The 27,641-nt window shown below is 41.8% G+C and overlaps 1 protein-coding gene across 1 annotated transcript in view; it reads right to left on the reverse strand.

Moving 5' to 3' along the window:
• The window catches only part of LOC132494987 (nuclear body protein SP140-like protein), a 110,342-nt gene that overhangs the window by 40,075 nt on the left and 42,626 nt on the right, over positions 1-27,641 (reverse strand). Inside the window, 7 exon segments of the mRNA XM_060106480.1 lie at positions 143-289; positions 2,468-2,551; positions 2,992-3,141; positions 5,974-6,036; positions 7,374-7,457; positions 9,653-9,821; positions 10,996-11,158. Coding sequence (XP_059962463.1) covers positions 143-289; positions 2,468-2,551; positions 2,992-3,141; positions 5,974-6,036; positions 7,374-7,457; positions 9,653-9,821; positions 10,996-11,158 — 860 coding nt within the window.

Here is a 27,641-nt window from a genome sequence, read left to right on the forward strand (position 1 = left end):
AAACTCACTGCACAGGGCACTGGCTCCCTCCCCTTCCTGCCTCTGTCCACGGCCACCTGGACTGGCTGGATGTATCCTGATGACCTGCCCCAGCCTCTTTCCCTGTTCCTGCGATTCCTGCTCCACACTGTGTCAGCCTTACCTATTACATCAGGTGCCTGGTTACAGTCAGTCCTTGCTTGGGTTTGCCATTCAACTTCGGTATTAAAAAATGGCTTTTCCTTCTTTATATCCACCAGAAGGACAGAACAGGAATTGACTTGAAATCCATGGTTGGGTAGCTTTGCTTCTGGATCAAATTGTAATGAATGAAGAATTTTAATTTGTCACTCCAAAAGGGATTAAGCACTGTTCATTAGCATTAACAGCCTTCTCGTAATTCCACTGCAGGAGGGAGGCTTCACCCCGACCCTTCTCCTTCCTGCTGTTCAACTCTGTCCCTTTCTTTGTGTCTCTCTCAACTCTCAGGTTTTTATTTTATCTTTGTTTTTACTTTCTCTTCACTTACTTTTCTCATCTTTTGATGATTTTTTTTTGCTTTTCAAAAATAAAAATCATAATTGCAGTATAACCCATAGATTAAAATGCATAAATCATAAATTTTAAATTATCACAGAACAAGCATATCTGGGTAACCATCACTTTGGTCAAGTAATAGGAGATTACTAACACTCCAGAAACCTCTTAGTGATGCCCCCACTAACTGTCCAGATGTATCTTGCTCAAGTTAACCACCACTTTGACACTTTTAATACCACAGATGATTGATTTTGCTAGTTTGAAATTTATACAAATTTATATAAGTGGAATCATTCACTCTTGCTCTCTCTCTCTGTCCCTCTGACTTTTCAAGGGCAGGGGTGGATTTGGCTTCTTTAGTCAACATGTGTGTGATAGTCATCTGTATCCATTTTGTATATTTATCTTCACCACTATATAATATTCCTTTATAGAAATTATCCATTAAAAAATAAAACCATAAAATATCCATTTTTGCTGGCTCAAGCTTTAGACTACTATGAATAACGCTATGATGAACATTCTTTTGTATGTGTTTTGATGAAGATAATATGCATTTCTGTTGATCTGTTGAGGAATGTAACTGCTGAGTCATAGGCTATGTGTAAAGTTAGGATTGACAGAAGTGACAAAACCATGGTTGGCTTAATCCACTAAGTTTTGGGACTATTTTTTTATACAGCAATAGATAACTGATACAGCTTCCAAATAGAGATGTCCATCAGATCTTTGAATACAGATCTTCAAGCACTTGGAGGAATGAGTCTAGAGGTCAGGTCTGGCTGGAGATGTACATCTAGGAATCAATAGATGATGGATGGTACTGAAACCATGGGGAGGGTGAGATGCCTGAGGAGAGGCCTATTTTTATCTGAGGCGGTTACAGGGCTATTTTGATCATTGCAGATACCTTACCTTTCTCAATGGTATTAGGAACAGCCCCTTGTGTCTTCTTTTTTGATGACTGTCTCCTCAAATGGGGCAATGTCTTGACTTGTCTGCTCTCTCTGTTTGGCCCACTCTCTACCAATTTTTAGTTCATTGTCCTTTAAATTATTCTCTTTGTGCCTCTCCTACCCGCTTTTTTCTATTTATTGGTATTCTTTTTCATCTGTATCTTTCTCTATTCATCTCCTTTCCTCTACATTTGTAATCACTGTCCCCAGGGTCCAGCAGGGTCTAGGACCAGGCAAAGGAGGTGCCTAGGGCACAAGAAGGTGCCAAGGGTAAGATAATCCTTATACGTGCCCCAGGATCTCACCCTAGACCTGACCCTGCTGTCCCGTACCTGCTTTTTCAATGTATCCATTCTCTGTTACGTTTCCTACTTTCTCCTACTCTATCCCTGTTTCTTAATTATTATTATGACCTGCGTATGTCTCCTCTATATCAATTTTGTCTTTCTATATATTTTCCTCATTTAAGCATTCAAATCATCACCAAAGTTCTCCCTGTGTGCCATTGTCCAACAAACTCATCCCTCTACCTGCCACTTCCTTCTAAAAGGCCCTTCACCTGGGCTTCCTTACTTGTAAATCTGACCTGCAACATCTTACATGATTTACGTTTCTGTTGTAACCTCTGAAAAGGAAGTTGCAACTTATTTCTTTTCATCAGCTCCACAACATGGCATTATTTTGATTCCATGTCAATTTATCTAAAATCTATCTCACTCTTGTACTTCGTTATTTGGTGCTCCACAGTCCACCTTTTCCTATTCTTCCTCTTTGCATTCTCTTCCCAGGGACACTCCAATCCACTAAAGAGCTCAGCTCTCCTTCTCCCTTGCAACTTACACCTGCTAAAATCAGCCAGAGGTTGTGGAGAAGGCTGTGTGTCTTGGACAGTGTTAGGATTGGGAAGGGGTGTATTAGTATGGGAGAACAAAGGAGAGCTTTTACTCTCATAGAAAAACAAAGATGTAATTAGAAAATTGGTAAGTAATTATTTTCTTCCCCATAAAGCAATGGGCTGGGTGTCTCCTTTCTTGCATCACCATTATTTGGCTGGATAGGTACTTGTTTGCAGGACTCTGAAGATAAAAAAGACCACAGAGACTTGCTTTGCCCTGTTTCTATTTTCTTGCATTTCATCCAACTTCTCTTTCCTTCTTATGTTTCTACTCATAGCCTGTCTGCATATATTGCCAGCTTCACCCCGTGAAAGTGCTGTACTTCATTGATTCTGGAGCTGATCTCTCCCTGACTCGTTCGACTTTTGTTTCTGTCTCTCTTCCTCGGTGGGGCTCTGCAACTCTTCTCCTTCTGTCTCTTAGTTTTTCCTTTCTCAGTTTCTTCCTCCAGGTCTCTCCCATCAATATATCGGGCCCCCCGTTCCTGCCTTCTGTGTGTCTGTGTGATTTTCCCCTTCTTTGTTAATAGATGTCTCCTTGAGTGCTGCATTACTTCCTTCTCTGCCACTAGTCAGGACCTCTTGGCCATTCCACACTCACGCAAACCCAGCCAGTCTTACCTGCTGGTTCAGACTCTTGGGCACATTGTTCATTTGCTTGCTGGCTTTCTAGTGCATCATTCTGGTCACTGGTTGTATCCTTCCTCTTTGCATTTATCTGTTCTGTTTCACAGAGGTGATCCGAGAGTCCCTTTTCAGGTGAGGTCGTACCTAAATCGTTTTGATTCATCAATACTTTGTTTTCCTCCAGCATCAATCAGCGTCCAACAGGAAAATACAAACCACTTTAAGCTTTTAAAGCAGAGGAAATTTAATCCAGGGATTGGTTACACGGTGGATGGAAGAGCAGAGAAGGTCAAGTGGAAGAATGCAGCAACCTGAAGCACAGTCAACAGGAAGCTATGGGAGGGACGGAGGGTGGGCTCATGGGCTGAGGTCACTGGGTAGGCAGAAGCTGGACCATGGCTGGCCTGCCTGGTGGAAGGCGGAGTCAAGGCTGAGTTGCAGCCACTCCTAGAATTGCTACTGGAGATAGTGGTGGGGCAACACCTGGCTTCTCCCTTATTCCCACTCTCTTGCTAGTGTCTCCCACATTAGGAACCCAGCAGGGAGCCAGCAGCAAGGGGAGCTGGCAAGCAAGTCCGCAGGGGCCAGTGGCCAGAGAGAGAGGGAAGAACAGAGCAGGGGAGGGTAAGGAATGAAAACCTGGGTAAACCACCCAGGACCAGCACACACGCCCTGCCCCCGTGGCAAACCTTCTCTGCTCATTATTGATTCCATCGACCCATCCCACTCTGTTCCCACCGGCCTCAATAATGTATGAATACATAGGCATATTTTTCAGTGCAGTGTGGATTTTTCTCATTTAGTGCTTTTCTAAACAAAGTAATTTATGTAAAGCATGATTTAAAATTATTTCCCTAGGTTTTAATATAGAACGTGGGCCCTGGTGCATGCTTTGTGCCACATCCTGGTGGGCATGAGACACAGCCCTTCCTGTCCCTGTGCATGTCACAGCCAGCCGTACTTGTTGGGTCACACTCTTGGACGCTTATTGGTGGCCTGTTGTGTATCATTTGGGACCTAGGTTGAAGTTTCTCTCTTTATATTCATTGCTTTCCATCACTGAGATGCTCTGGGATTCCACTTCCTGGCAGGGTTGCCCCCAGACCACACTGTGAGTTTTAAAGAATTTCATTGCCTCCTCCCTCCACCCCCCACCCCCCGCCACACACACACACACGTAGAATCCCTTCTCTCTGCTCCTTACTTGTCGCAGTTCCATCCACTCACCCCTTTCTGTTCCCACCAGCTGTACTAATAGATGAATGGCTAATATGTATTCATACATTTTGGGGTATTTTAAAATGTTAACTTTCTGAATAAGTGTGATTTGGTAAAAGTATAACTGTATTTTCAGAAATCACTCTGAAAGTTTTTTCTTTTCTAAAAATATATTACTAATTTAGAACATTCTTTCTTAAATAACACAGCTCGACTGGAAGCTACATAATAAGAGCCTTGCATATTGTGGGAAGTTCCCTGAGACTCTTCTATGTTCTTTAATACCTAAGGAGAGTCATGGAATAAAGATTTATAATTTATTATAGGCTAGTGTGCTCTAAGCATGGGGAAATTATGACCCTCAATTTATCTTCCTGGGCCAGAAGTTGGTATTGCTTTTATCACTGCTTTTCCAGTCTGGGGAATCAGTAAATCCAATGGACATCTGTGAGAGAAGAAAATCCCAAAGTTTATTATAATGGTTAAAAGCTTAGACTCTGGCACCAGATACAAATAATGATGATAATTAAATGTAGTAATAATAACAAATGCATGGAACACTGATGAACCCCCAGGCACGACTGTGAATGCTTTACATGATATGACTTGTTTAAAATCCAGCACCCTCTGAAGTAGGTACTATTATCATGTCCTTTTTAGAGATGTTGAAACTGAGGGACAAAAAGGGGTAGTCACTTCCCTAAGATCGCAAGGCAGAATTTGAAGCTAGGCCATGGGCACCTGAATTCCTGCTGTGACACTATTCACAGCAGAGTTCAATCCCAATTCTCAGTTGGGTAAACTTGTGCAAATAACCAAACTCTCTAAGCTGATTCTTTTTCCTCTGAAAAACAAGGGTAATATATACCTCATTTTCAGGTTTGGGGGAGGATTAAATAAACTATTAGCTGCATCAATATACAGTATACTGTGATCGGAAAATCAAATCATTATGATTAATGTTTTAGATTAACAATATATTTTTTGTACCAGTATTTTTTACTCAGGATCAAACACGTGCTGAATACGTAGTATCAGTCATTCTGGGTAATGCATTGTCATCCTTGTTCCATTTCATAGCCTCATGACAACCTGCCAGATAGGCACGATGATCCCTACATTACAGATGAGAACACTGAGACTCAGGGAAATAATATTTTAAATAATAACACTATTAGGAGTGTTATGGGCTAATGGAGGTCAAGCGTTGTCAGCAGTGGTTATTGGTTGCTAAAGTACCAAAGGTTTCTTTCGGACGCCTGCCTGGTGTTTGGAGGGCAGCTCCTGGCCTCTGCTCCAGGGATGGAGGGAGAGGGTTTGCACGGGAGGCAATTGGTGTCCATGGCCCTGGGTGAGGGACCCGGCAGGGGAGGTACCCTGTCCCCTGAGGAACGCTCATCACCTGCTCCCCTGCCACTGTGGCTGCAGCACTGGCCACTGCTGCACATGACGTCAAAGCACTGAGGTCGCTGCCTGATCAAGCAGGACAGAGCAGAAAACTGTGAAGCCAGGCACCTGGGCAAAAGGTCCAGGCCCAGAGCCTTCAGGCACTAACAGCAAGTGCGTTTAAGGAGCGTGGAAGGAGCGACTCTCCCAGGCAACTCAGAGTACGAAGACTCTGCTATCTAAATCCTCGGAGAAATGGCAGATGCAAAGACTGACAATTTTTTGGTACAAAGCAGCAGCCACTCCACCCCCAGCACAGTCCAGAATGGGACACAAGCAGCAAAGGATCATAGAACAGAGTCAAGAACAAACCATCGTAAGAAGAGGACTCTCTGCAACACCACGTCCGGCCTTGACGTGAGTTTTCCCAAGTTCCTAGGGGGAAAAATTAAAAATTTATCTCAGATATTGAAGTATGGGCTGTACCAACCTCCCCTAATCCCTTTTTTATAGATAAGAAGTTTAAGACCCCCTGCAGATATCAATACAGAGACCATCTGGACCTGGTGGATCTCATCCAACTCTGTAGTCACACTCCAGTCCATAGACTGGAAGACAGGTTAGCGGCACCCTGGCTGAGAATGCCTCAGCCAGGCCATCTCACTGGGTGACCTCCACCAGCCATTCAGTAACTAGTGATGGCTTATCTTGACTCCCACGGTCATAGTGAACTTGCCTTTGTCCCCAGAGCTGCCCCTGACTGGTGGCCTTCCCTTACTTCCTGCAAAGTCCGGCTGCCTCTTCCCCACTCCCTCGTACTCCACCCCCTCCCTGTGCAGGTCTTGTTGGCTTTTCCATGAGGATTCAGTGTCTGATTCTCTTCCACTTTCTCCAGCCCTTGGGATTCTTTTTCAGTATCTTTCCCTCTTTATATGTTTCCCTATTTTTTTTTTCATGGTTCTATCTTTTCCATTAGGTTACCAGGTAGTATCCAGGGTTGCAAACACAGGCTCTGGGTTCAGAATGCCTGGGTCCATCCTTGCTCATTGACCCCAGGACAACTATTTACATGGTCTCTCTAGATTTCAGCTTCCTTATCTGCAAAATGGGCACATACATGATAACATCATCCAATGGCACTAATCCCACAGCTGCCAGAATAAATGTTCAATCAAGTGAGCTGGTAATAACTTGGTTGTTTGTGTTGTGTCCCTGACCCCTTTCTCCTTTCATTTCTTCTTTTTCTTCCTCTCTGTCTCTCAAATACCCACATCCTCTCCTCCACATCTCTACCACTTCCTCGCTTCTGTCTCTATATGACTGCCTTTCTCCTCGAATATTCCTGCTCTTGAACAATATCCCCCACGTTTAAATCGGTCCCTTCTTCTGCCATCATCAAGGGTCTCCTCTTTGACGTTGACCTTGGGCCCATAGTCCTTAGCCCTTCACACCTTTACACTGATCTTCTCCTACAGGAGTCTTTCTAAGTCACAATTACTTCCAGGTAGTCATTCTCTTTAAATCTGGTTACTGACACCCTGGGTTCCTCTTCCTTTGTCTTGGTATTTGGGCCAACAATCTCTTGTCACAGCTACTTCTCCAGCACTCAGCCTCTGGTTAGATGCTCATATAGACACCCCTTGCCACCTTCTCCATGGTCCTTCAACATTTCTTCCCTGATTTTCAGTGTTTGCTCAGGACTCGGGCTCCCACCTCCCCTTCTTCTTTTCCTCTTAGCAGATGGGAATCGCTTTTGTATTTATCTCAATCACCTTGCTCAAGGCTTAGTGGGAGAGTAGGCCTCTCCTCCTTCTCTTCTCCATTGCTTTCTTCATGATTAGTTTTCTCCTGGATTACTGAAGAGAAGGACAGAGAAGAAGACAATTAGAGATCTCCACCAGAGACCAGGAACATCATCTCAAAATTACAAATTTAGGAATTCCTAGCCCTCGGGTCACTCAGAGCTCAGTGGGTCCCAATCTTCATAGTAAAGTTCCCCCGTCATCCTTGGACAGAAGAGAAACCCCAACAAGGGAACTGTTATGTTCCACACACAGAACTGAGCCACTTGTATGTTAGGATAAAGGAGTCGTGGAAACATCCTGATCCTGTCAGTTACGTAAAATAAACCTCACATCATGGGGAAAGCACATGTGAAGATAAATAAGGAAAGTGAAATGTGTTTACTGAACTGTTCAAACTGTAAGGAAGAAACAGAGATTTCCTCTGGAGAAGGGGTAGGATCCTAGAGAGATCCGTGTGTATAAAAGGGAAAGCCCAAGAGCTATATAGATGGGACTAGGGACTTCCCTGGTAGTCCAGTGGTTAAGACTCTGAACTCCCAGTGCAGGGGGCCCGGGTTCCCATCCCCGGTCAGGGAACTAGATCCACATGCTGCACCTAAGAACCTGCATTCTACAACTAAAAGAGCCCATGTGCTGCCTCGAAGATCCAGCGTGCTGCAACTAAGATCTGGTGCAGCCAAATAAATAAGTAAATATTAAAAAGAAATAAAATAAAGATGGGACTAGATAAGACGAGGGTTGGGCTTCATTGCGTTGGGGAGGATGAGCGGTTCCAAAAGAGACCAAGCAGAGGGGGTGATGCGTGTGGTGGGGTTACTAGACAGGGTTCCCATAGTGGCCCAGATCCCACAAAGAAGGACACTCTGAAGCCGCAAGCAGGGAGTGCCTGTTGCAGCACTGCAGGACGTCCCCACAACTCCTGGACCAGGGACCCAGGAGGCTGCCCCATCGAGGAGGGGCCAGGACACCAGCCCAGGGCCCCTGGTTGCTAGGTGACCCAGCAAGCATAGGAGGAAGGAAATAAACCAGGGAGCCTAGGGGGTGGGTCCCTGCCAGGAGTCCGGGGAGGAGACACCAGGGGAGGCAGTGGAGCTCGGGCTGCCCCAGAGCTGATGGCAGGAGCACCTCCTGGGACAATGCCTTCTAGAGGGTGAGATGGACAGGACTGTGAGAGCCATGGCTGCTTTGTCTTCCCCAGGACATGGGCTTCAAGCCTCAGCAAAACCAGCTGGAAGGTACGAGGAGAACAATGGCCCAAAGCCCAGAAGAGTTGAAGGAGGCCTGTGGGCAGGCACTGGGGGCTTTAGCACATGAGATGGAGGTGGGGACCTGGCAATAGGAGAGATGTCACGCCCTGGTCACAGTCCCCAGCCTCTAACGTTGGCTGCTGACCCGAGCTCTGGGGGACAGTAGAGTCCAGGAGACGGCAGCAGCAACCTCCCCCAGGGGCAGGTGGATGGCAGCAAGTGTAGGTGGGAGTCGCCCCCAGCATTTAAAAAGTATAAACTATGCGTTCTCAGGAAAAAGTCAAGATTTAGTTTCATATAGCACCAAAAATAGTCCCTGGAAGAGAAGAGCTTTTGTGATTATTTGAGGAGAAAAAGTTAAAAAACATTTTTCCTTTAAGGGCAGATTTGATATTGAGTTAACTTTCTTGCTCATTACTATGGAAATCTGATGAAAGTGGCCTTTCTTCCATGTTACTAAGCCAACCCTGGGTTTAGGGCTTAAAATAACCTGTGACTGATAAATTACACGTGGACTGGGATCTATGGACTATTCTTGGGTCTTCCTTCAATGTGGTGATTCTTGTAACTCGGCTTGTCCCTCTAAGGGTCCCTAAAAGTTATGATTCTGGAGTTGTTGGGATACTGACTCCCATTGATCTGGTGTTGCCAAGCCAGGATAGATCCTGCACCCACAGCTAAGCTTGAGATGGGTCGTAGTGAACTCAGTGGACTGCTGTGTAGACCAGTGCTGCCCTGTCATTTGTCCTTCTATCTAAATTGGATGCCACTGTGGCTCTGGTTGTCCTGTGAGTCTAAATGCCTAGTTAAGCAGAGCTCCAGGTTGGTGTTGTACTGTAGCCATTATAACATGAGCTTCAGTAAGGCTCATGGTACGTGTTTTGTTAACTGTTATATCCCCACTACCCAGCACCATGTATGGCTCGTGGTATAAGCTCAATATATACTTGTTGAACAAAATTGGCCTTAACATCAAAAGGTAGATAACAAGCTAATTACCCTTTATGAAGCTTTCAAAAATGTGATTTAAATCAGGATATTCCTGCCGGTTGACCTCGCTGAACACAGCTTCCAGAAGCGGCAAGTCAAATGTCTTCTCCAGCTCACTGAGAACATTGTAAACCACTCTTGATACAGGGACCAGGTTTCTACAAGAAGCTTGACAGTCCTAAAAAATATTGAATGGAGAAAATAGAAATACAGACTTCCACGTTACAGAAGAGCCCTAGAAAGAGATTTTATGGTTAATGTATTCCAATTTCCATACGTATGTATATTTTCACATAAAGCTTTAGAATGTCTGTGTATTTGTATGGTTACTAAGTGGAACAGTAAATTCTTTCTCCTTTGTATGGCTACTAAGTGGAACAGTAAATCCTTTCTCCTTAGAAATCCCCATTTGCCCTCATTTATATTAGATTTAAGAAGGAACAATTCTGAAGAATAAAATTGGGTTCAAAGTTAATGGATATGTAGGCTTCTCAGAGCTTGGTCAAATGTTTTAGGAATAGACTTGGCAGGTGACGAGCAGCTATTCTGTTGACTGGACAACACCTGCCTCTTCACCAAGGCTGACTTGGCCTGGAAGAGCTCAAGGAAGGCAGGTGACAGTTTCCCCTTTTGTGAACTTGACCACAGGGAAAGCATATTTGTAGGGCAAGGAGAAGACTTGCATCTCTGTAGCTCCAACAACACCTATTGCTAAAATTAACCGAAATTCCAAGACTCCAGAAATAGCATAAATAAAATAAGTAAATAAGTAAATAAATGGAAAAAAAAGACACCCCCCCCAAAAACCATTGGAGAAAGAATGGCAAGCATATACCCCCAAATTTGTCCTAACAGGACATCAATTCCCTGTGGGTTTTAATGTCCTCAGATCTAACTATTTAAATTGAAGTTCATTGAAAAGAAATGCTGTGTCAATTATTATTTCATTAAATCATCTCATTTAAATTATTCATCAATTCATTAAAATTCTTTTAATTCTTAGTTTATGCTCTACTGTGTGCATTCCTACAAGGAATTAACATCTGTGGAGCACACCTGCTTCAGATGCAGCCTGTCTCCAGTGTTACTCACCTTGATGCCTGTCGTCACCATGAGCACCATCCCTTCAGTTAGAAGCAGGACTGTCTCCAGTGATGCCTGTTTCTACTCTCCCTCTCCTTTTTTACCTTATCACAATACTTGAACAATTGCAAAAATACTTGAAAAGGTCTTCTTCTCATAGGACACTCCTCAGTTAGCTACTTGTGCCCTTACATCTGTGTTCAGGTTATCGAAGCATAACTTAGTATGGGGCTAGTTTACCAGACTGTGACATAATAAACTTCACTTACTTCATACATTCTATTGGTGATGAGTTCACGGTCACGAAGACCCTCAAGGAAAGGAAATGTCGTTTTTATTGCAGTTGAAATCTCCACTTTATGTCTTTTGAAGTGCCTGAATACAGTCTCAAAGATAAGCCTGTCATCTGTGTTCTGATTTTCTGTGGATATCCTAGGGAGGAAGAATACCATGTGAAAACGGTCATCAATATTCCAAGACCCTTGTGGAGGGTGTAACATTTTATATATAAAGGATAGGTTGTGAAGAACCAACATATATAAAATAAGTGGTTTCAGTAGAGACCAGAATAAATGGAATTGAAACAACAAACAATGATACAATTGAAGAAAGTGAGGAGGTTAAGAAAGACTGAAGCACAGGACTGAAAAAGTCCATTCCAGTCTGTCCCAATCAAAACCATTGTAAAGATATCTCCCCTTATCTGGTATATTTTTTAATTAAAAAAATTTAAAATTTGTACAAAATCAAGGTGGAATAAACAGAGGAATGAAAACAATGGAATAAAAAATCTAACCTTGAAAAATGTTTCTTAATTAATAACTAAGAGAAAATAAAACAAGATGTCCCCTCCTCTGATCTATAACTGTTAAGAGAAATACCATCTTGTATTATAAAACTAGTTCATAAATGATAAGATGTGGTTAAGAATATGATATGGATAAACTGATAAATTCACAAGACTATCAGTCATTTCTTCTGGGACTTCTACTTTGTGTTAATTTAAATCTTTCTGTGTTATTGTTTTATATAGTGAATCTTTCTAGACATCTGAATTTCAGAAATTGCTGCTATTTTCTGTGATAGTAATTTTAAACCTGAGCCTTTAATTCTGGTTCTTAGGTGATTATTTTATTGCTCTGATAATGTTTTAATCAACATTTTGTATTCATAAAAGTTATGAAGAGATTAGGATTCTTTGTCAAACCAGAAGAAAATTATTGTCACTTACCAGTACCCAAAACCATCAAAGAAATGTCACCTAATTTTGTTGAATTCTGCATAAAGAAGTTTCTGATTAAAAACTGCAGATTGAAGAGGATCATTTGTCTTCTCTTTTATTATCTCCCCTCCCCCCCCACTAAAATGCTAATGAAGAGACTGGATTCACAATGACGAGGAGAATGTCGGGGGCAATGAGCAGAAGAGAGATTACTACCGAAATCTATAAGACAAAAACTGGTCAGAGGATCGCTAATTACTATTGTAGGTGGAGGATGCTCCCAGAGGTCAGAGAAGCAACCAGTGTGCCCTGCAGCACCTGGAGAAGCAGTGGAGATCACAAGGGAGACAAGGTGCTGAAAACTGTTGTGTTATTTGAAAAATGAAGAACAGAACAACACACCCTTCACCCCTCAACCTGCCTCCTGACCACTTGTGCCCAGGCAGCCTCTCAGAGGGAAACACTGCTGTCCTTTCTGTCACCATATGTTAATTTTGCCTGTTCCTGGATTCCATATACATGAAAATAATACAAGACATGTGCTTTGTGTCTGACTTCTTTTGCTCATCATCCATGTTGTTGGGTGAACAGAAATTTTTTCTTTTTTATTGTTGAAGGTATTCCGTTGTGTGGACCTACCGCAATCCATTTATTCATTTTCCTGTTTATGGACACTTGGGTGAATTCTAGTTTGGGACTAGTTTGAATAAAGCTGTTGTTCTTGTACAAGTTTTTTAGTGGCAAGATGTTTTAATTTCTCTTGTGTAAATAACTAGGAGTGGAATTGTTGGGTCATTGTGTAGGAATATGTTTAATGGTTTTAGAACCCGTCAAACTGTATTTCAAATTCTATGTTTGACCCATTTTAGTCTATAATGTATAATGTGATATCCCATATAGTTTTAATTTTTTTATTTTTTGTTTATAACAAATTTAATCAGTTATACATATACATATGTTCCCATATCCCCTCCTTTTTGCGTCTCCCTCCCACCCTCCCTATCCCACCCCTCCAGGCGTTCACAAAGCACCGAGCTGATCTCCCTGTGCTATGCGGCTGCTTCCCACTAGCTATCTACCTTACGTTTGGTAGCGTATATATGTCCATGCCGCTCTTTCACTTTGTCACAGCTTAGCCTTCCCCCTCCCCATATCCTCAAGTCCATTCTCTAGTAGGTCTGTGTCTTTATTCCTGTCTTACCCCTAGGTTCTTCATGACATTTTTTTTCTTAAATTCCATATATATGTGTCAGCATACAGTATTTGTCTTTCTCTTTCTGACTTACTTCACTCTGTATGACAGACTCTAGGTCCATCCACCTCATTACAAATAGCTCAATTTCGTTTCTTTTTATGGCTGAGTAATATTCCATTGTATATATGTGCCACATCTTCTTTATCCATTCATCCGATGATGGACACTTAGGTTGTTTCCATCTCCGGGCTATTGTAAATAGGGCTGCTATGAACATTTTGGTACATGTCTCTTTTTGAATTATGGTTTTCTCAGGGTATATGCCCAGTAGTGGGATTGCTGGGTCATATGGTAGTTCTATTTTTAGTTTTTTAAGGAACCTCCATACCGTTCTCCATAGTGGCTGTACCAATTCACATTCCCACCAGCAGTGCAAGAGTGTTCCTTTTTTCCCACACCCTCTCCAGCATTTATTGTTTCTAGATTTTTTGATGATGGCCATTCTGACTGGTGTGAGATGATATCTCATTGTAGTTTTGATTTGCATTTCTCTAATGAGCAAACATGTTGAGCATCCTTTCATGTGTTTGTTGGCAGTCTGTATATCTTCTTTAGAGAAATGCCTATTTAAGTCTTCTGCCCATTTTGGATTGGGTTGTTTGTTTTTTTGCTATTGAGCTGCATGAGCTGTTTATAAATTTTGGAGATTAATCCTTTGTCAGTTGCTTCATTTGCAAATATTTTCTCCCATTCTGAGGGTTGTCTTTTGGTCTTGTTTATGGTTTCCTTTGCTGTGCAAAAGCTTTGAAGTTTCATTAGGTGTTTATTTTTGTCTTCATTTCCATTTCTCTAGGAGGTGGGTCAAAAAGGATCTTGCTGCGATTTATGTCATAGAGTGTTCTGCCTATGTTTTCCTCTAAGAGTTTGATAGTGTCTGGCCTTACATTTAGGTCTTTAATCCATTTTGAGCTTATTTTTGTGTATGGTGTTAGGGAGTGATCTAATCTCATACTTTTACATGTCCCTATCCAGTTTTCCCAGCACCACTTATTGAAGAGACTGTCCCTTCTCCACTGTACATTCCTGCCTCCTTTATCAAAGATAAGGTGACCATATGTCCGTGGGTTTATCTCTGGGCTTTCTATCCTGTTCCATTGATCTATCTTTCTGTTTTTGTGCCAGTACCATACTGTCTTGATTACTGTAGCTTTGTAGTATAGTCTGAAGTCAGGGAGCCTGATTCCTCCAGCTCCGTTTTTCGTTCTCAAGATTGCTTTGGCTATTCGGGGTCTTTTGTGTTTCCATACAAATTGTGAATTTTTTTGCTCTAGTTCTGTGAAAAATGCCACTGGTAGTTTGATAGGGATTGCATTGAATCTGTAGATTGCTTTGGGTAGTAGAGTCATTTTCACAATATTGATTCTTCCAGTCCAGGAACATGGTACATCTCTCCATCTATTTGTACCATCTTTAATTTCTTTCATCAGTGTCTTATAATTTTCTGCATACAGGTCTTTTGTCTCCTTAGGTAGGTTTATTCCTAGATATTTTATTCTTTTTGTTGCAATGGTAAATGGGAGTGTTTCCTTGATTTCACTTTCAGATTTTTCATCATTAGGATATAGGAATGCCAGAGATTTCTGTGCATTAATTTTGTATCCTGCAACTTTACCAAATTCATTGATTAGCTCTAGTAGTTTTCTGGTAGCATCTTTAGGATTCTCTATGTATAGTATCATGTCATCTGCAAACAGTGACAGCTTTACTTCTTCTTTTCCAATTTGGATTCCTTTTATTTCCTTTTCTTCTCTGATTGCTGTGGCTAAAACTTCCAAAACTATGTTGAATAAGAGTGGTGAGAGTGGGCAACCTTGTCTTGTTCCTGATCTTAGTGGAAATGGTTTCAGTTTTTCACCATTGAGGACGATGCTGGCTGTGGGTTTGTCATATATGGCCTTTATTATGTTGAGGAAAGTTCCCTCTATGCCTACTTTCTGCAGGGTTTTTATCATAAACGGGTGTTGAATTTTGTCAAAAGCTTTCTCTGCATCTATTGAGATGATCATATGGTTTTTCTCCTTCAACTTGTTAATATGGTGTATCACATTGATTGATTTGCGTATATTGAAGAATCCTTGCATTCCTGGAATAAACCCCACTTGATCATGGTGTATGATCCTTTTAATGTGCTGTTGGATTCTGTTTGCTAGTATTTTGTTGAGGATTTTTGCATCTATGTTCATCAGTGATATTGGCCTGTAGTTTTCTTTCTTTGTCACATCCTTGTCTGGTTTTGGGATCAAGGTGATGGTCGCCTCGTAGAATGAGTTTGGGTGTGTTCCTCCCTCTGCTATATTTTGGAAGAGTTTGAGAAGGATAGGTGTTAGCTCTTCTCTAAATGCTTGATAGAATTCACCTGTGAATCCATCTGGTCCTGGGCTTTTGTTTGTTGGAAGATTTTTAATCACAGTTTCAATTTCAGTGCTTGTGATTGGTCTATTCATATTTTCTATTTCTTCCTGATTCCGTCTTGGCAGGTTGTGCATTTCTAAGAATTTGTCCATTTCTTCCAGGTTGTCCATTTTATTGGCATAGAGTTGCTTGTAGTAATCTCTCATGATCTTTTGTATTTCTGCAGTGTCAGTTGTTCCTTCTCCTTTTTCATTTCTAATTCTATTGATTTGAGTCTTCTCCCTTTTTTTCTTGATGAGTCTGACTAATGGTTTATCAATTTTGTTTATCTTCTCAAAGAACCAGCTTTTAGTTTTATTGAGCTTTGCTATCGTTTCCTTCATTTCTTTTTCATTTATTTCTGATCTGATCTTTATGATTTCTTTCCTTCTGCTAACTTTGGGATGTTTTTGTTCTTCTTTCTCTAATTGCTTTAGGTGCAAGGTTAGGTTGTTTATTCGAGATGTTTCCTGTTTCTTAAGGTGGGATTGTATTGCTATAAACTTCCCTCTTAGAACTGCTTTTGCTGCATCCCATAGGTTTTGGGTCGTCGTGTCTCCATTGTCATTTGTTTCTAGGTATTTTTTAATTTCCTCTTTGATTTCTTCAGTGATCACTTCGTTATTAAGTAGTGTATTGTTTAGCCTGCATGTGTTTGTATTTTTTACAGCTCTTTTCCTGTAATTGATGTCTAGTCTCATAGCATTGTGGTCGGAAAAGATACTTGATACAATTTCAATTTTCTTAAATTTACCAAGGCTTGATTTGTGACCCAAGATATGATCTATCCTGGAGAATGTTCCATGAGCACTTGAGAAAAATGTGTATTCTGTTGTTTTTGGATGGAATGTCCTATAAATATCAACTAAGTCCATCTTGTTTAATGTATCATTTAAAGCTTGTGTTTCCTTATTTATTTTCATTTTGGATGATGTGTCCATTGGTGAAAGTGGGGTGTTAAAGTCCCCTACTATGATTGTGTTACTGTCGATTTCCCCTTTTATGGCTGTTAGTATTTGCCTTATGTATTGAGGTGCTCCTATGTTGGGTGCATAAATATCTACAATTGTTATATCTTCTTCTTGGATCGATCCCTTGATCATTATGTAGTGTCCTTCTTTGTCTCTTCTAGTAGTCTTTATTTTAAAGTCTATTTTGTCTGATATGAGAATTGCTACTCCAGCTTTCTTTTGGTTTCCATTTGCATGGAATATCTTTTTCCATCCCCTTACTTTCAGTCTGTATGTGTCTCTAGGTCTGAAGTGGGTCTCTTGTAGACAGCATATATACGGGTGTTGTTTTTGTATCCATTCAGCCAGTCTATGTCTTTTGGCTGAAGCATTCAATCCATTTACATTTAAGGTAATTATCGATATGTATGTTCCTATTCCCATTTCCTTAATTGTTTTGGGTTCATTATTGTAGGTCTTTTCCTTCTGTTGTGTTTCTTGCCTAGAGAAGTTCCTTTAGCATTTGTTGTAAAGCTGGTTTGGTGGTGCTGAACTCTCTCAGCTTTTGCTTGTCTGTAAAGGTTTTAATTTCTCCATCAAATCTGAATGAGATCCTTGCTGGGTAGAGTAATCTTGGTTGCAGGTTTTTCTCCTTCATCACTTTAATTATGTCCTGCCACTCCCTTCTGGCTTGTAGAGTTTCTGCTGAGAGATCAGCTGTTCTCCTGATGGGGATTCCCTTGTGTGTTATTTGTTGTTTTTGCCTTGCTGCTTTTAATATGATTTCTTTGTGTTTAATTTTTGACAGTTTGATTAATATGTGTCTTGGCGTATTTCTCCTTGGATTTATTCTGTATGGGACTCTCTGTGCCTCCTGGACTTGATTAACTATTTCCTTTCTCATATTAGGGAAGTTTTCAACTATCATCTCTTCAAATATTTTCTCAGTCCCTTTCTTTTTCTCTTCTTCTTCTGGAACCCCTATAATTCGAATGTTGGTGCATTTAATGTTGTCCCAGAGGTCTCTGAGACTGTCCTCTGTTCTTTTCATTCTTTTTTCTTTATTTTGCTCTGCAGCAGTTATTTCCACTATTTTATCTTCCACCTCACTTATCCGTTCTTCTGCCTCAGTTATTCTGCTATTGATCCCATCTAGAGTATTTTTTATTTCATGTATTGTGTTTTTAATCGATGCTTGATTCATCTTTAGTTCTTCTAGGTCCTTGTTAACTGTTTCTTGCATTTTGTCTATTCTATTTCCAAGATTTTGGATCTTGGAAATAGAATCTTGGATCATCTTTACCATCATTATTCTGAATTCTTTTTCAGGTAGACTGCCTATTACCTCTTCATTTGTTAGGTCTGGTGGGTTTTTATCTTGCTCCTTCTCCTGCTGTGTGTTTTTCTGTCTTCTCATTTTGCTTATGTTACTGTGTTTGGGGTCTCTTTTTGCAGGCTGCAGGTTCGTAGTTCCTGTTGTTTTTGGTGTCTTTCCCCAGTGGCTAAGGTTGGTTTAGTGGGTTGTGTAGGCTTCCTGGTGGAGGGGACTAGTGCCTGTGTTCTGGTGGGTGAGGCTGGATCTTGTCTTTCTGGTGGGCAGGTCCACGTCTGGTGGTGTGTTTTGGGGTGTCTGCGGACTTTTTATGATTTTAGGCAGCCTCTCTGCTAATGGGTGGCGTTGTGTTCCTGTCTTGCTAGTTGTTTGGCATAGGGTGTCCAGCACTGTAGCTTGCTGGTCATTGAGTGAAGCTGGGTGCTGGTGTTGAGATGGAGATCTCTGGAAGATTTTTGCCGTTTGATATTATGTGGAGCTGGGAGGTCTCTTGTGGACCAGTGTCCTGAAGTTGGCTCTCTCACCTCAGAGGCACAGCACTGACTCCTGGCTCCTCAATTTGGGGTTATTTGTTGTCCATTCATGTATTCCACAGATGCAGGGTACATCAAGTTGATTGTGGAGCTTTAATCCGCTGCTTCTGAGGCTGCTGGGAGAGGTTTCCCTTTCTCTTCTTTGTTCTCACAGCTCCTGGGTCTCAGCTTTGGATTTGGCCCCGCCTCTGTGTGTAGGTCCCCGGAGGGCGTCTGTTCTTCTCTCAGACAGGACAGGGTTAAAGGAGCAGCCTCTTCGGGGACTCTGGCTCACTCAGGCCGGGCGGGAGGGAGGGGCACGGAGTGCGGGGCGAGCCTGCAGCGGCAGAGGTCGGCGTGATGTTGCACCAGCCCGAGGCGCGCCGTGCGTTCTCCCAGGGAAGCCGCCCCTGGATCCCGGGACCCCGGCAGTGGCGGGCTGCACAGGCTCCCGGAAGGGCGGTGTGGACAGTGACCTGCGCTCGCACACAGGCTTCTTGGCGGCGGCAGCAGCAGCCCCAGCGTCCCATGCCCGTCACTGGGCTCCGCGCTTTCAGTCGTGACTCGCGCCCGTCTGTGGAGCCCCTTTAAGCAGTGCTCTTAATCCCCTCTCCTCATGCACCAGGAAACCAAGAGGGAAGAAAAAGTCTCTTGCCTCTTCGGCAGCTCCAGAGTTTTCCCGTACTCCCTGCCGGCTAGCTGTGGCTCATTAGCCCCCTTCCGGCTGAGTTCTCGCCGCCAGCCCCAGTCCTCTCCCTGCACTCTGACCGAAGCCCGAGCCTCAGCTTCCAGCGCCGCCGGGGCGAGCAGACAAGCCTCTCGGGCTGGTGAGTGCCGCTCGGCACCGATCCTCTGTGCGGGAATCTCTCCGCTTTGCCCTACCCAGGTATGTGGGGAGTTTCTTGCCTTTTGGGAGGTCTGGGGTCTTCTGCCAGCGTTCAGTAGGTGTTCTGTAGGAGTTGTTCCACGTGTAGATGTATTTCTGGTGTATCCGTGGGGAGGACGGTGATCTCCGCGTCTTACTCTTCCGCCATCTTACCTGGAAGTCTATATTTTTAATTTGTATTTCTTTAATGACTGATAATATTGAGCACACTTCTGTATGCTTATTGGCAATTCATAATCTCCTTTTGTGAAGTGTCTTTTCAAGTTTTTGGCCCATTTATATTATTAGATTGTCATTTATTATTTACTGATGTGTAGGAGTTTGTATATATTATGGAAAGAAGTGTTTTGTTTAATATACATATTATGAATATTTTTTCCCATTCTGTGGTTTGCCTTTCATTTTCTTGACCATGTCTTTTGACATGGTTAAGCTATCATTTTTTTCTTCTCTGGCTAATAACTTCAGTGTACTATTTAAGAAATCTTTGCCTTCCCCAAGTTAATGAAAATATTCAAAAAGTAATTTACAGTATAAGCACGGATCTACTTCTGGATTTTCTATGCTGTACTATTTATCTGTTTGTCTGTCCTTTGCCAATAGTATATTGATTTGAATACTACAACTTATAGTAAGTTTTGGAGTCAACTAGGAAAATATTGTCTTGGGTTTTCCAGGTCTTTTGTTTTTCCACATATCTTTTAAATTGGATTTGTCAATTTCTACAAGAAAAGTGTTTTAGAGTTTTATAAGGTTTGCATTGAATTTTTTGATAAATTTGGTGAAAGGTGACATCTTTTCAACATTGAGCTCTAATCCATTTATTTATTTTTCCTTAATCTTGCCAGAAGTGTTTACAGCTTTCAGTGTAGAAGTCATACACTTCTTTCATTAAAATTATTCTTAGTTATTTTATTCTTTGAGGGGGCTACTTTAAATGATATTGCTTTTTAAATTATTTCTAACAATTGTATGAACATAGAATTGATTTTCAGAAACATTAACCATGTATTCATGACCTTCCTAAATTCATGTATTCTAGTAATATATTTGTAGATTTCCTTTGGATTTTATAGAAAAAAACAATCATGTCATCAGCAAATAAAACTCCTTTACTTCTTCCTTTCCAAAAATTGTTTCTTTTTTCTTTCTTGTTGCACTGGTTAGGAGTTTAAGTACAATGTTGAGGAGAAATGGTGAGAATGGAATCCCTTGCCTTGTTTCCAATGTTAGAGAACATGCATTTAGTATCACCATCAAGTATGATGTCATACACGCACACACACACACAACTGAGGAAGTTTCTGTTTATTGCTAGTTTACTGAGAGTTTTATCATGGACAGACGTTAAATATTATCAAATGCATCTATTGAGCTATTCATATCGTTTTCCTTCTTTATTCTTTAATTTAGTGAGTCACGTTGATTGATTTCCAGAGCCTCCTCTTAAGTAGAAGCAGATAACCACAGGTCAGCAGACATTTGAAGAAAGTCTCCAATATCAGAAAGAAAGAACAACATTAAAAAAGAGAAAAAGTTGCCCCAGGAGAAACAGAGATGTTGTAGGAAACAGGAGAAACATCCAAAACCTCTAATATTTTTAGAGAGATTTGAGAATACATATTGCACCCCTGGTTACAAAGAAAAAGGAACTAACAGAGAAAGAGATAGTGGAATTAGATTTTTTTTGAATTGATTTTTGGAAATCTACTAAGATTTACTAAAATGGTTGTAAAATAAAGTTGGGGAAATTTCCCACACAATTAAATGAAGAGATTAAAGGAACAAAAAAGAATAAATTTGGAAGACAACATAGGAGAGTAAGATTAATTTAGGGGTCTAATAGTAACCTAATTAGAGTCAAGAAAAATGCACAAGGAAATGCAGAGGAGGACCACATCAAGAGAATTATTTAAGGAGATATGTACCAGGGAGTAGAAGGACATGGATTTTTTAAAAAGGACTTAGAGAAATGAATTTTAAAAGAACCAAACCAAGGCATAATCACTATGAAATACCAACATCTAAAAAACAGAAAAGAGCTTAAAATATTCCAGAAAGAATTAAGAAACTGGTCACTTGTGGAGGAATGATGGCAAGAATAGCTTGAGACATCTCATCAGTAACAGATCTAGCCCTTCAAAATACAGAGTGAACCAGGACAACTTCAGACATGTAGGGCTGAGAAATTTTACTTTACAAACATCCATTTTGAGTGTTTTCCTAAATTTTCTTTATTTCCTTTATGCATATGTCAATACGTATATTTAAGGTTTAAAAATACAGTTTATATGTGCTCTAAAATTTTTATGCAATCATTATTTTCCTTTCCATCCACATCACTGTGCCCACTCCTCCTGCATAATCCATTTTAATCACCTTGCATGTATTCTTTCCTAAATTCTCCATAAGTATATAAATCCATCTACCTATTTCTATAACCTACCCATAACTTTCAGGGGGTTTATTCACCATATTATATTATAATATTATATAATTTTCTTTGAATTACAAATTGTCTTCTGCATCAAATTTGTCTTCACATTAATACCTTGCAAAATATTCTCTAAGTCATCTAGTGTGGTTCTAGCTTGTTTATTTATTTATTTTGTTAATGTATAATATTGAACAGCACACACCCACTCTTAGGAAAATACAATATGATGGATTTCAGAAAAACAGGGGAGTAATCCAGTAATGAGGAAGATGTGAAAATTAGAAAACAGTGGATCCAGTAATGGATCCAAGTTGGCAGTCCAGTAACAGATGGAGAACATGAACATCTCAGATGAAACAGGTGATGATTAAAGCATATAAAAAAAGTGCAATGAATGACAACAATGTCATAAGGGAAGGGAGAAGGGAATTGGGAATACTCTCCTATAAGGTACCTGTGCTACAGGGGAAGTGGTATAAAATGCGTATTGCAATCTCTAGACAACCACCAAAAACATTTAAAAAGAAGTATAGAGCCCGGAGGAAGATGGCGGAAGAGTAAGATGCGGAGATCACCTTCCTCCCCACAGATACATCAGAAATTCATCTACACGTGGAACAACTCCTACAGAACACCTACTGAACACTGACAGAAGACCTCAGACCCCCCAAAAGGCAAGAAACTCCCCACATACCTGGGTAGGGCAAAAGAAAAAAAGAATAAACAGAGACAATAGGATAGGGACGGGACCTGCACCAGTGGGAGGGAGCCGTGAAGGAGGGAAGGTTTCTACACACTACAAGCCCCTTCGCGGGCGGAGACTGCAGGTGGCGGAGGGGGAAAGCTTCGGAGTAGCGGAGGAGAGCACAGCAACAGGGGTGCGGAGGGCAAAGCGGAGAGATTCTGGCACAGAGGACCGGTGCCCTCAGGCACACACCAGCCCGAGAGGCTTGTCTGCTCGGCCGCCGGGGTGGGCGGGGCTGGGAGCTGAGGCTCGGGTATCGGCTTTCAGTCGGAGCGCAGGGAGAGGACTGGGGCTGGCGGCAGGAAGAGAGCCTGAAGGGGTTAGTGCACCACGGCTAGCCCGGAGGGAGTCCGGGGAAAGGGTCTGGAGCTGCCGAAGAGGCAAGAGACTTTTTTCCCTTTTGTTTCCTGGTGCGCGAGGAGAGGGCATTAAGAGGGCTGCTTGGGGAAGCGCCGGAGAAAGGCGCGAGCCGCGGGTAAGGCGCGGACACCAGAGACGGGCGTGGGACGCAGGGGATGCCGCCGCCGCCGCCGCCGCCGGGCCCGTGTGCGAGCACGGGTCACTGTCCGCCCCGCCTTCCGGGGGGCCTGTGCACCCCGCCACTGCCGGGGTCCCGGGACCCGGGGATGGCTTTCCCGGGAAAGCGCACGGAGCGCCACGGGCTGCTGCAACATCACGCCGGCCTCTGCCGCCGCAGGCCCGCCCCACACTGCGCGCCCCTCCCTCCCGTCTGCCTGAGTGAGCCAAAGCCCCCGAATCAGCGGCTCCTTTAAACCCGTCCTGTCTGAGCGAAGAACGGACGCCCTCCGGCGACCTACGCGCAGAGGCGGGGCCAGGTCCAAGGCTGAGACCCGGGAGCTGTGAGAGCAGAGACAGGGAAATCTCTCTGTGCAGCCTCGGAGGCAGCGGATTAAAGCTCCACGGTCCATTTGATGTGCCCTGCGTCTGTGGAGTGCATGAATGGACAGCGAATCATCCCAAATTGAGGAAGTGGACTTTGAGGACAAGATTTAAGACTTTCCCCCCTTTTCCTCTTTTTACAACGAATTATCCCAAATTAAGGAGGTGGACTTAGAGAGCAAGATTTCAGACTTCTCGCCCTTTTCCTCTTTTTACAACGAATTATCCCAAATTGAGGAGGTGGACTTGGAGAGCAAGATTTTTGATTTTTCCCCCTGCTCTCTTTTTGTGAATGTGTATGTGTAATCTTCTGTGTAAGATTCTCTCTGTATAGCTTTGCTTCCACCATATGTCCCAGGGTTCTATCTGTCCGTTTTATTTTTCAATAATTACTTTTTAATTTTAATAACGCTACTATATTTCATACTTTATACTATTTTACTTTACCTGCTCTTTCTTTTTTTCCTACCTTCCCTCCCTCCCTCCCTCCCTCCGCTCCTCCTTTCTTTCTTTCTTTTTCTTTCTTCCTTCCCTCCCTCCCACCCTTCCTCTTTCCACTTTCTTTTTCTTTCCTTCCTCCCTCCCTGCCTCCTGTCTTTCTTTCTTTCTTTCCTTCCTCCCTCCCTCCCTTCTTCCATTCACTCTTCCTTTTGCTTTCATTCCTCCCTCCCTCCCTCCTTTCTTTCCTTCTTTCTTTCCATCCTTCCTCCATCCCTCGCTCCTTTCTTTCTTTCTTCCGTCCTTCCTGCCTTTCTTTCCCTCTCTCTTTCTTTCTTCTACTAATTCTTTCTTTCTACTTTTTCTCCCTGTTATTCTGAGCTGGGTGGATGAAAGGCTTTTGGTGCTGCAGCCAGGAGTCAGTGCTGTGCCTCTGAAGTGGGAGAGCCAACTTCAGGACACGGGTCCAAAAGAGACCTCCCAGCTCCACATAATATCAAGCAGCGAAAATCTCCCAGAGATCTCCATCTCAACACCAGCACCCAGCTTCAGTCAATGACCAGCAAGCTACAGTGCTGGTCACCCTATGCCAAGCAACTAGCAAGGCAGGAACACAACCCCACCCATTAGCAGAGAGGCTACCTAAAAACATAATAAGGCCATAGGCACCCCAAAACACACCACCAGACGTGGACCTGTCCACCAGAAAGACAAGATCGAGCCTCAACCACCAGAACACAGGCATTAGTCCCCCCCACCAGGAAGCCTACACAACCTACTGAAACAACCTTAGCCACTGGGGACAGACACCAAAAACAACAGGAACTACGAACCTGCAGCCTGCAAAAAGGAGACCCCAAACACAGTAACATAAGCAAAATGAGAAGACAGAAAAACACACAGCAGGTGAAGGAGCAAGATAAAAACCTACCAGACCTAACAAATGAAGAGGTAATAGGCAGTCTACCTGAAAAAGAATTCAGAATAATTATAGTAAAGATGATCCAAGATTCTATTTCCAAGATCCAAAATCTTGGAAATAGAATAGACAAAATGCAAGAAACAGTTAACAAGGACCTAGAAGAACTAAAGATGAATCAAGCATCGATTAAAAACACAATAAATGAAATGAAAAATACTCTGGATGGGATCAATAGCAGAATAACTGAGGCAGAAGAACGGATAAGTGACCTGGAAGATAAAATAGTGGAAATAACTGCTGTAGAGCAAAATAAAGAAAAAAGAATGAAAAGAACAGAGGACAGTCTCAGAGACCTCTGGGACAACATTAAACGCACCAACATTTGAATTATAGGGGTTCCAGAAGAAGAAGAGAAAAAGAAAGGGACTGAGAAAATATTTGAAGAGATGATAGTTGAAAACTTCCCTAATATGAGAAAGGAAATAGTTAATCAAGTCCAGGAGGCACAGAGACTCCCATACAGAATAAATCCAAGGAGAAATACACCAAGACACATATAAATCAAACTGTCAGAAATTAAACACAAAGAAAACATATTAAAAGCAGAAAGGCAAAAACAAAAAATAACACACAAGGGAATCCCCATCAGGTTAACAGCTGATCTCTCAGCAGAAACTCTACAAGCCAGAAGGGAGTGGCAGGACATATTTAAAGTGATGAAGGAGAAAAACCTGCAACCAAGATTACTCTACCCAGCAAGGATCTCATTCAGATTTGATGGAGAAATTAAAACCTTTACAGACAAGCAAAAGCTGAGAGAGTTCAGCACCACCAAACCAGCTTTACAACAAATGCTAAAGGAACTTCTCTAGGCAAGAAACACAACAGAAGGAAAAGACCTACAATAATGAACCCAAAACAATTAAGGAAATGGGAATAGGAACATACATATCGATAATTACCTTAAATGTAAATGGACTAAAGGCTCCCACCAAAAGACACAGAGTGGCTGAATGGATATAAAAACAAGACCCATATATATGCTGTCTACAAGAGACCCACTTCAGACCTAGAGACACATACAGACTGAAAGTAAGGGGATGGAAAAAGATATTCCATGCAAGTGGAAACCAAAAGAAAGCTGGAGTAGCAATTCTCATATCAGACAAAATAGACTTTAAAATAAAGACTATTAGAAGAGACAAAGAAGGACACTACATAACGATAAAGGGATCGATCCAAGAAGAAGATATAACAATTGTAAATATTTATGCACCCAACATAGGAGCACCTCAATACATAAGGCAAATACTAACAGCCATAAAAGGGGAAATCGACAGTAACACAATCATAGTAGGGGACTTTAACACCCCACTTTCACCAATGGACACATCATCCAAAATGAAAATAAATAAGGAAACACAAGCTTTAAATGATACATTAAACAAGATGGACTTAGTTGATATTTATAGGACATTCCATCCAAAAACAACAGAATACACATTTTTCTCAAGTGCTCATGGAACATTCTCCAGGATAGATCATATCTTGGGTCACAAATCAAGCCTTGGTAAATTTAAGAAAATTGAAATTGTATCAAGTATCTTTTCCGACCACAATGCTATGAGACTAGACATCAATTACAGGAAAAGAGCTGTAAAAAATACAAACACATGCAGGCTAAACAATACACTACTCAATAACGAAGTGATCACTGAAGAAATCAAAGAGGAAATTAAAAAATACCTAGAAACAAATGACAATGGAGACACGACGACCCAAAACCTATGGGATGCAGCAAAAGCAGTTCTAAGGGGGAAGTTTATAGCAATACAATCCCACCTTAAGAAACAGGAAACATCTCGAGCAAACAACCTGACCCTGCACCTAAAGCAATTACAGAAAGAAGAACAAAAAACCCCCAAAGTTAGCAGAAGGAAAGAAATCATAAAGATCAGATCAGAAATAAATGAAAAAGAAATGAAGGAAACGATAGCAAAGATCAATAAAACTAAAAGCTGGTTCTTTGAGAAGATAAACAAAATTGATAAACCATTAGCCAGACTCATCAAGAAAAAAAGGGAGAAGACTCAAATCAATAGAATTAGAAATGAAAAAGGAGAAGGAACAACTGACACTGCAGAAATACAAAAGATCATGAGAGATTACTACAAGCAACTCTATGCCAATAAAATGGACAACCTGGAAGAAATGGACAAATTCTTAGAAATGCACAACCTGCCAAGACTGACTCAGGAAGAAATAGAAAATACGAATAGACCAATCACAAGCACTGAAATTGAAACTGTGATTAAAAATCTTCCATCAAACAAAATCCCAGGACCAGATGGATTCACAGGTGAATTCTATCAAACATTTAGAAAAGAGCTAACACCCATCCTTCTCAAACTCTTCCAAACAATATCAGAGGAAGGAACACTCCCAAACTCATTCTACGAGGCCACCATCACCTTGATACCAAAACCAGGCAAGGATGTCACAAAGAAAGAAAACTACAGGCCAATATCACTGATGAACATAGATGCAAAAATCCTCAACAAAATACTAGCAAACAGAATCCAACAGCACATTAAAAGGATCATACACCATGATCAAGTGGGGTTTATTCCAGGAATGCAAGGATTCTTCAATATACGCAAATCAATCAATGTGATACACCATATTAACAAGTTGAAGGAGAAAAACCATATGATCATCTCAATAGATGCAGAGAAAGCTTTTGACAAAATTCAACACCCATTTATGATAAAAACCCTGCAGAAAGTAAGCATAGAGGGAACTTTCCTCAACATAATAAAGGCCATATATGACAAACCCACAGCCAACATTGTCCTCAATGGTGAAAAACTGAAACCATTTCCGCTAAGATCAGGAACAAGACAAGGCTGCCCACTCTCACCACT

The sequence above is a fragment of the Mesoplodon densirostris genome, chromosome 8, assembly GCF_025265405.1.
Source record: "Mesoplodon densirostris isolate mMesDen1 chromosome 8, mMesDen1 primary haplotype, whole genome shotgun sequence".
Taxonomy (NCBI): domain Eukaryota; kingdom Metazoa; phylum Chordata; class Mammalia; order Artiodactyla; family Ziphiidae; genus Mesoplodon; species Mesoplodon densirostris.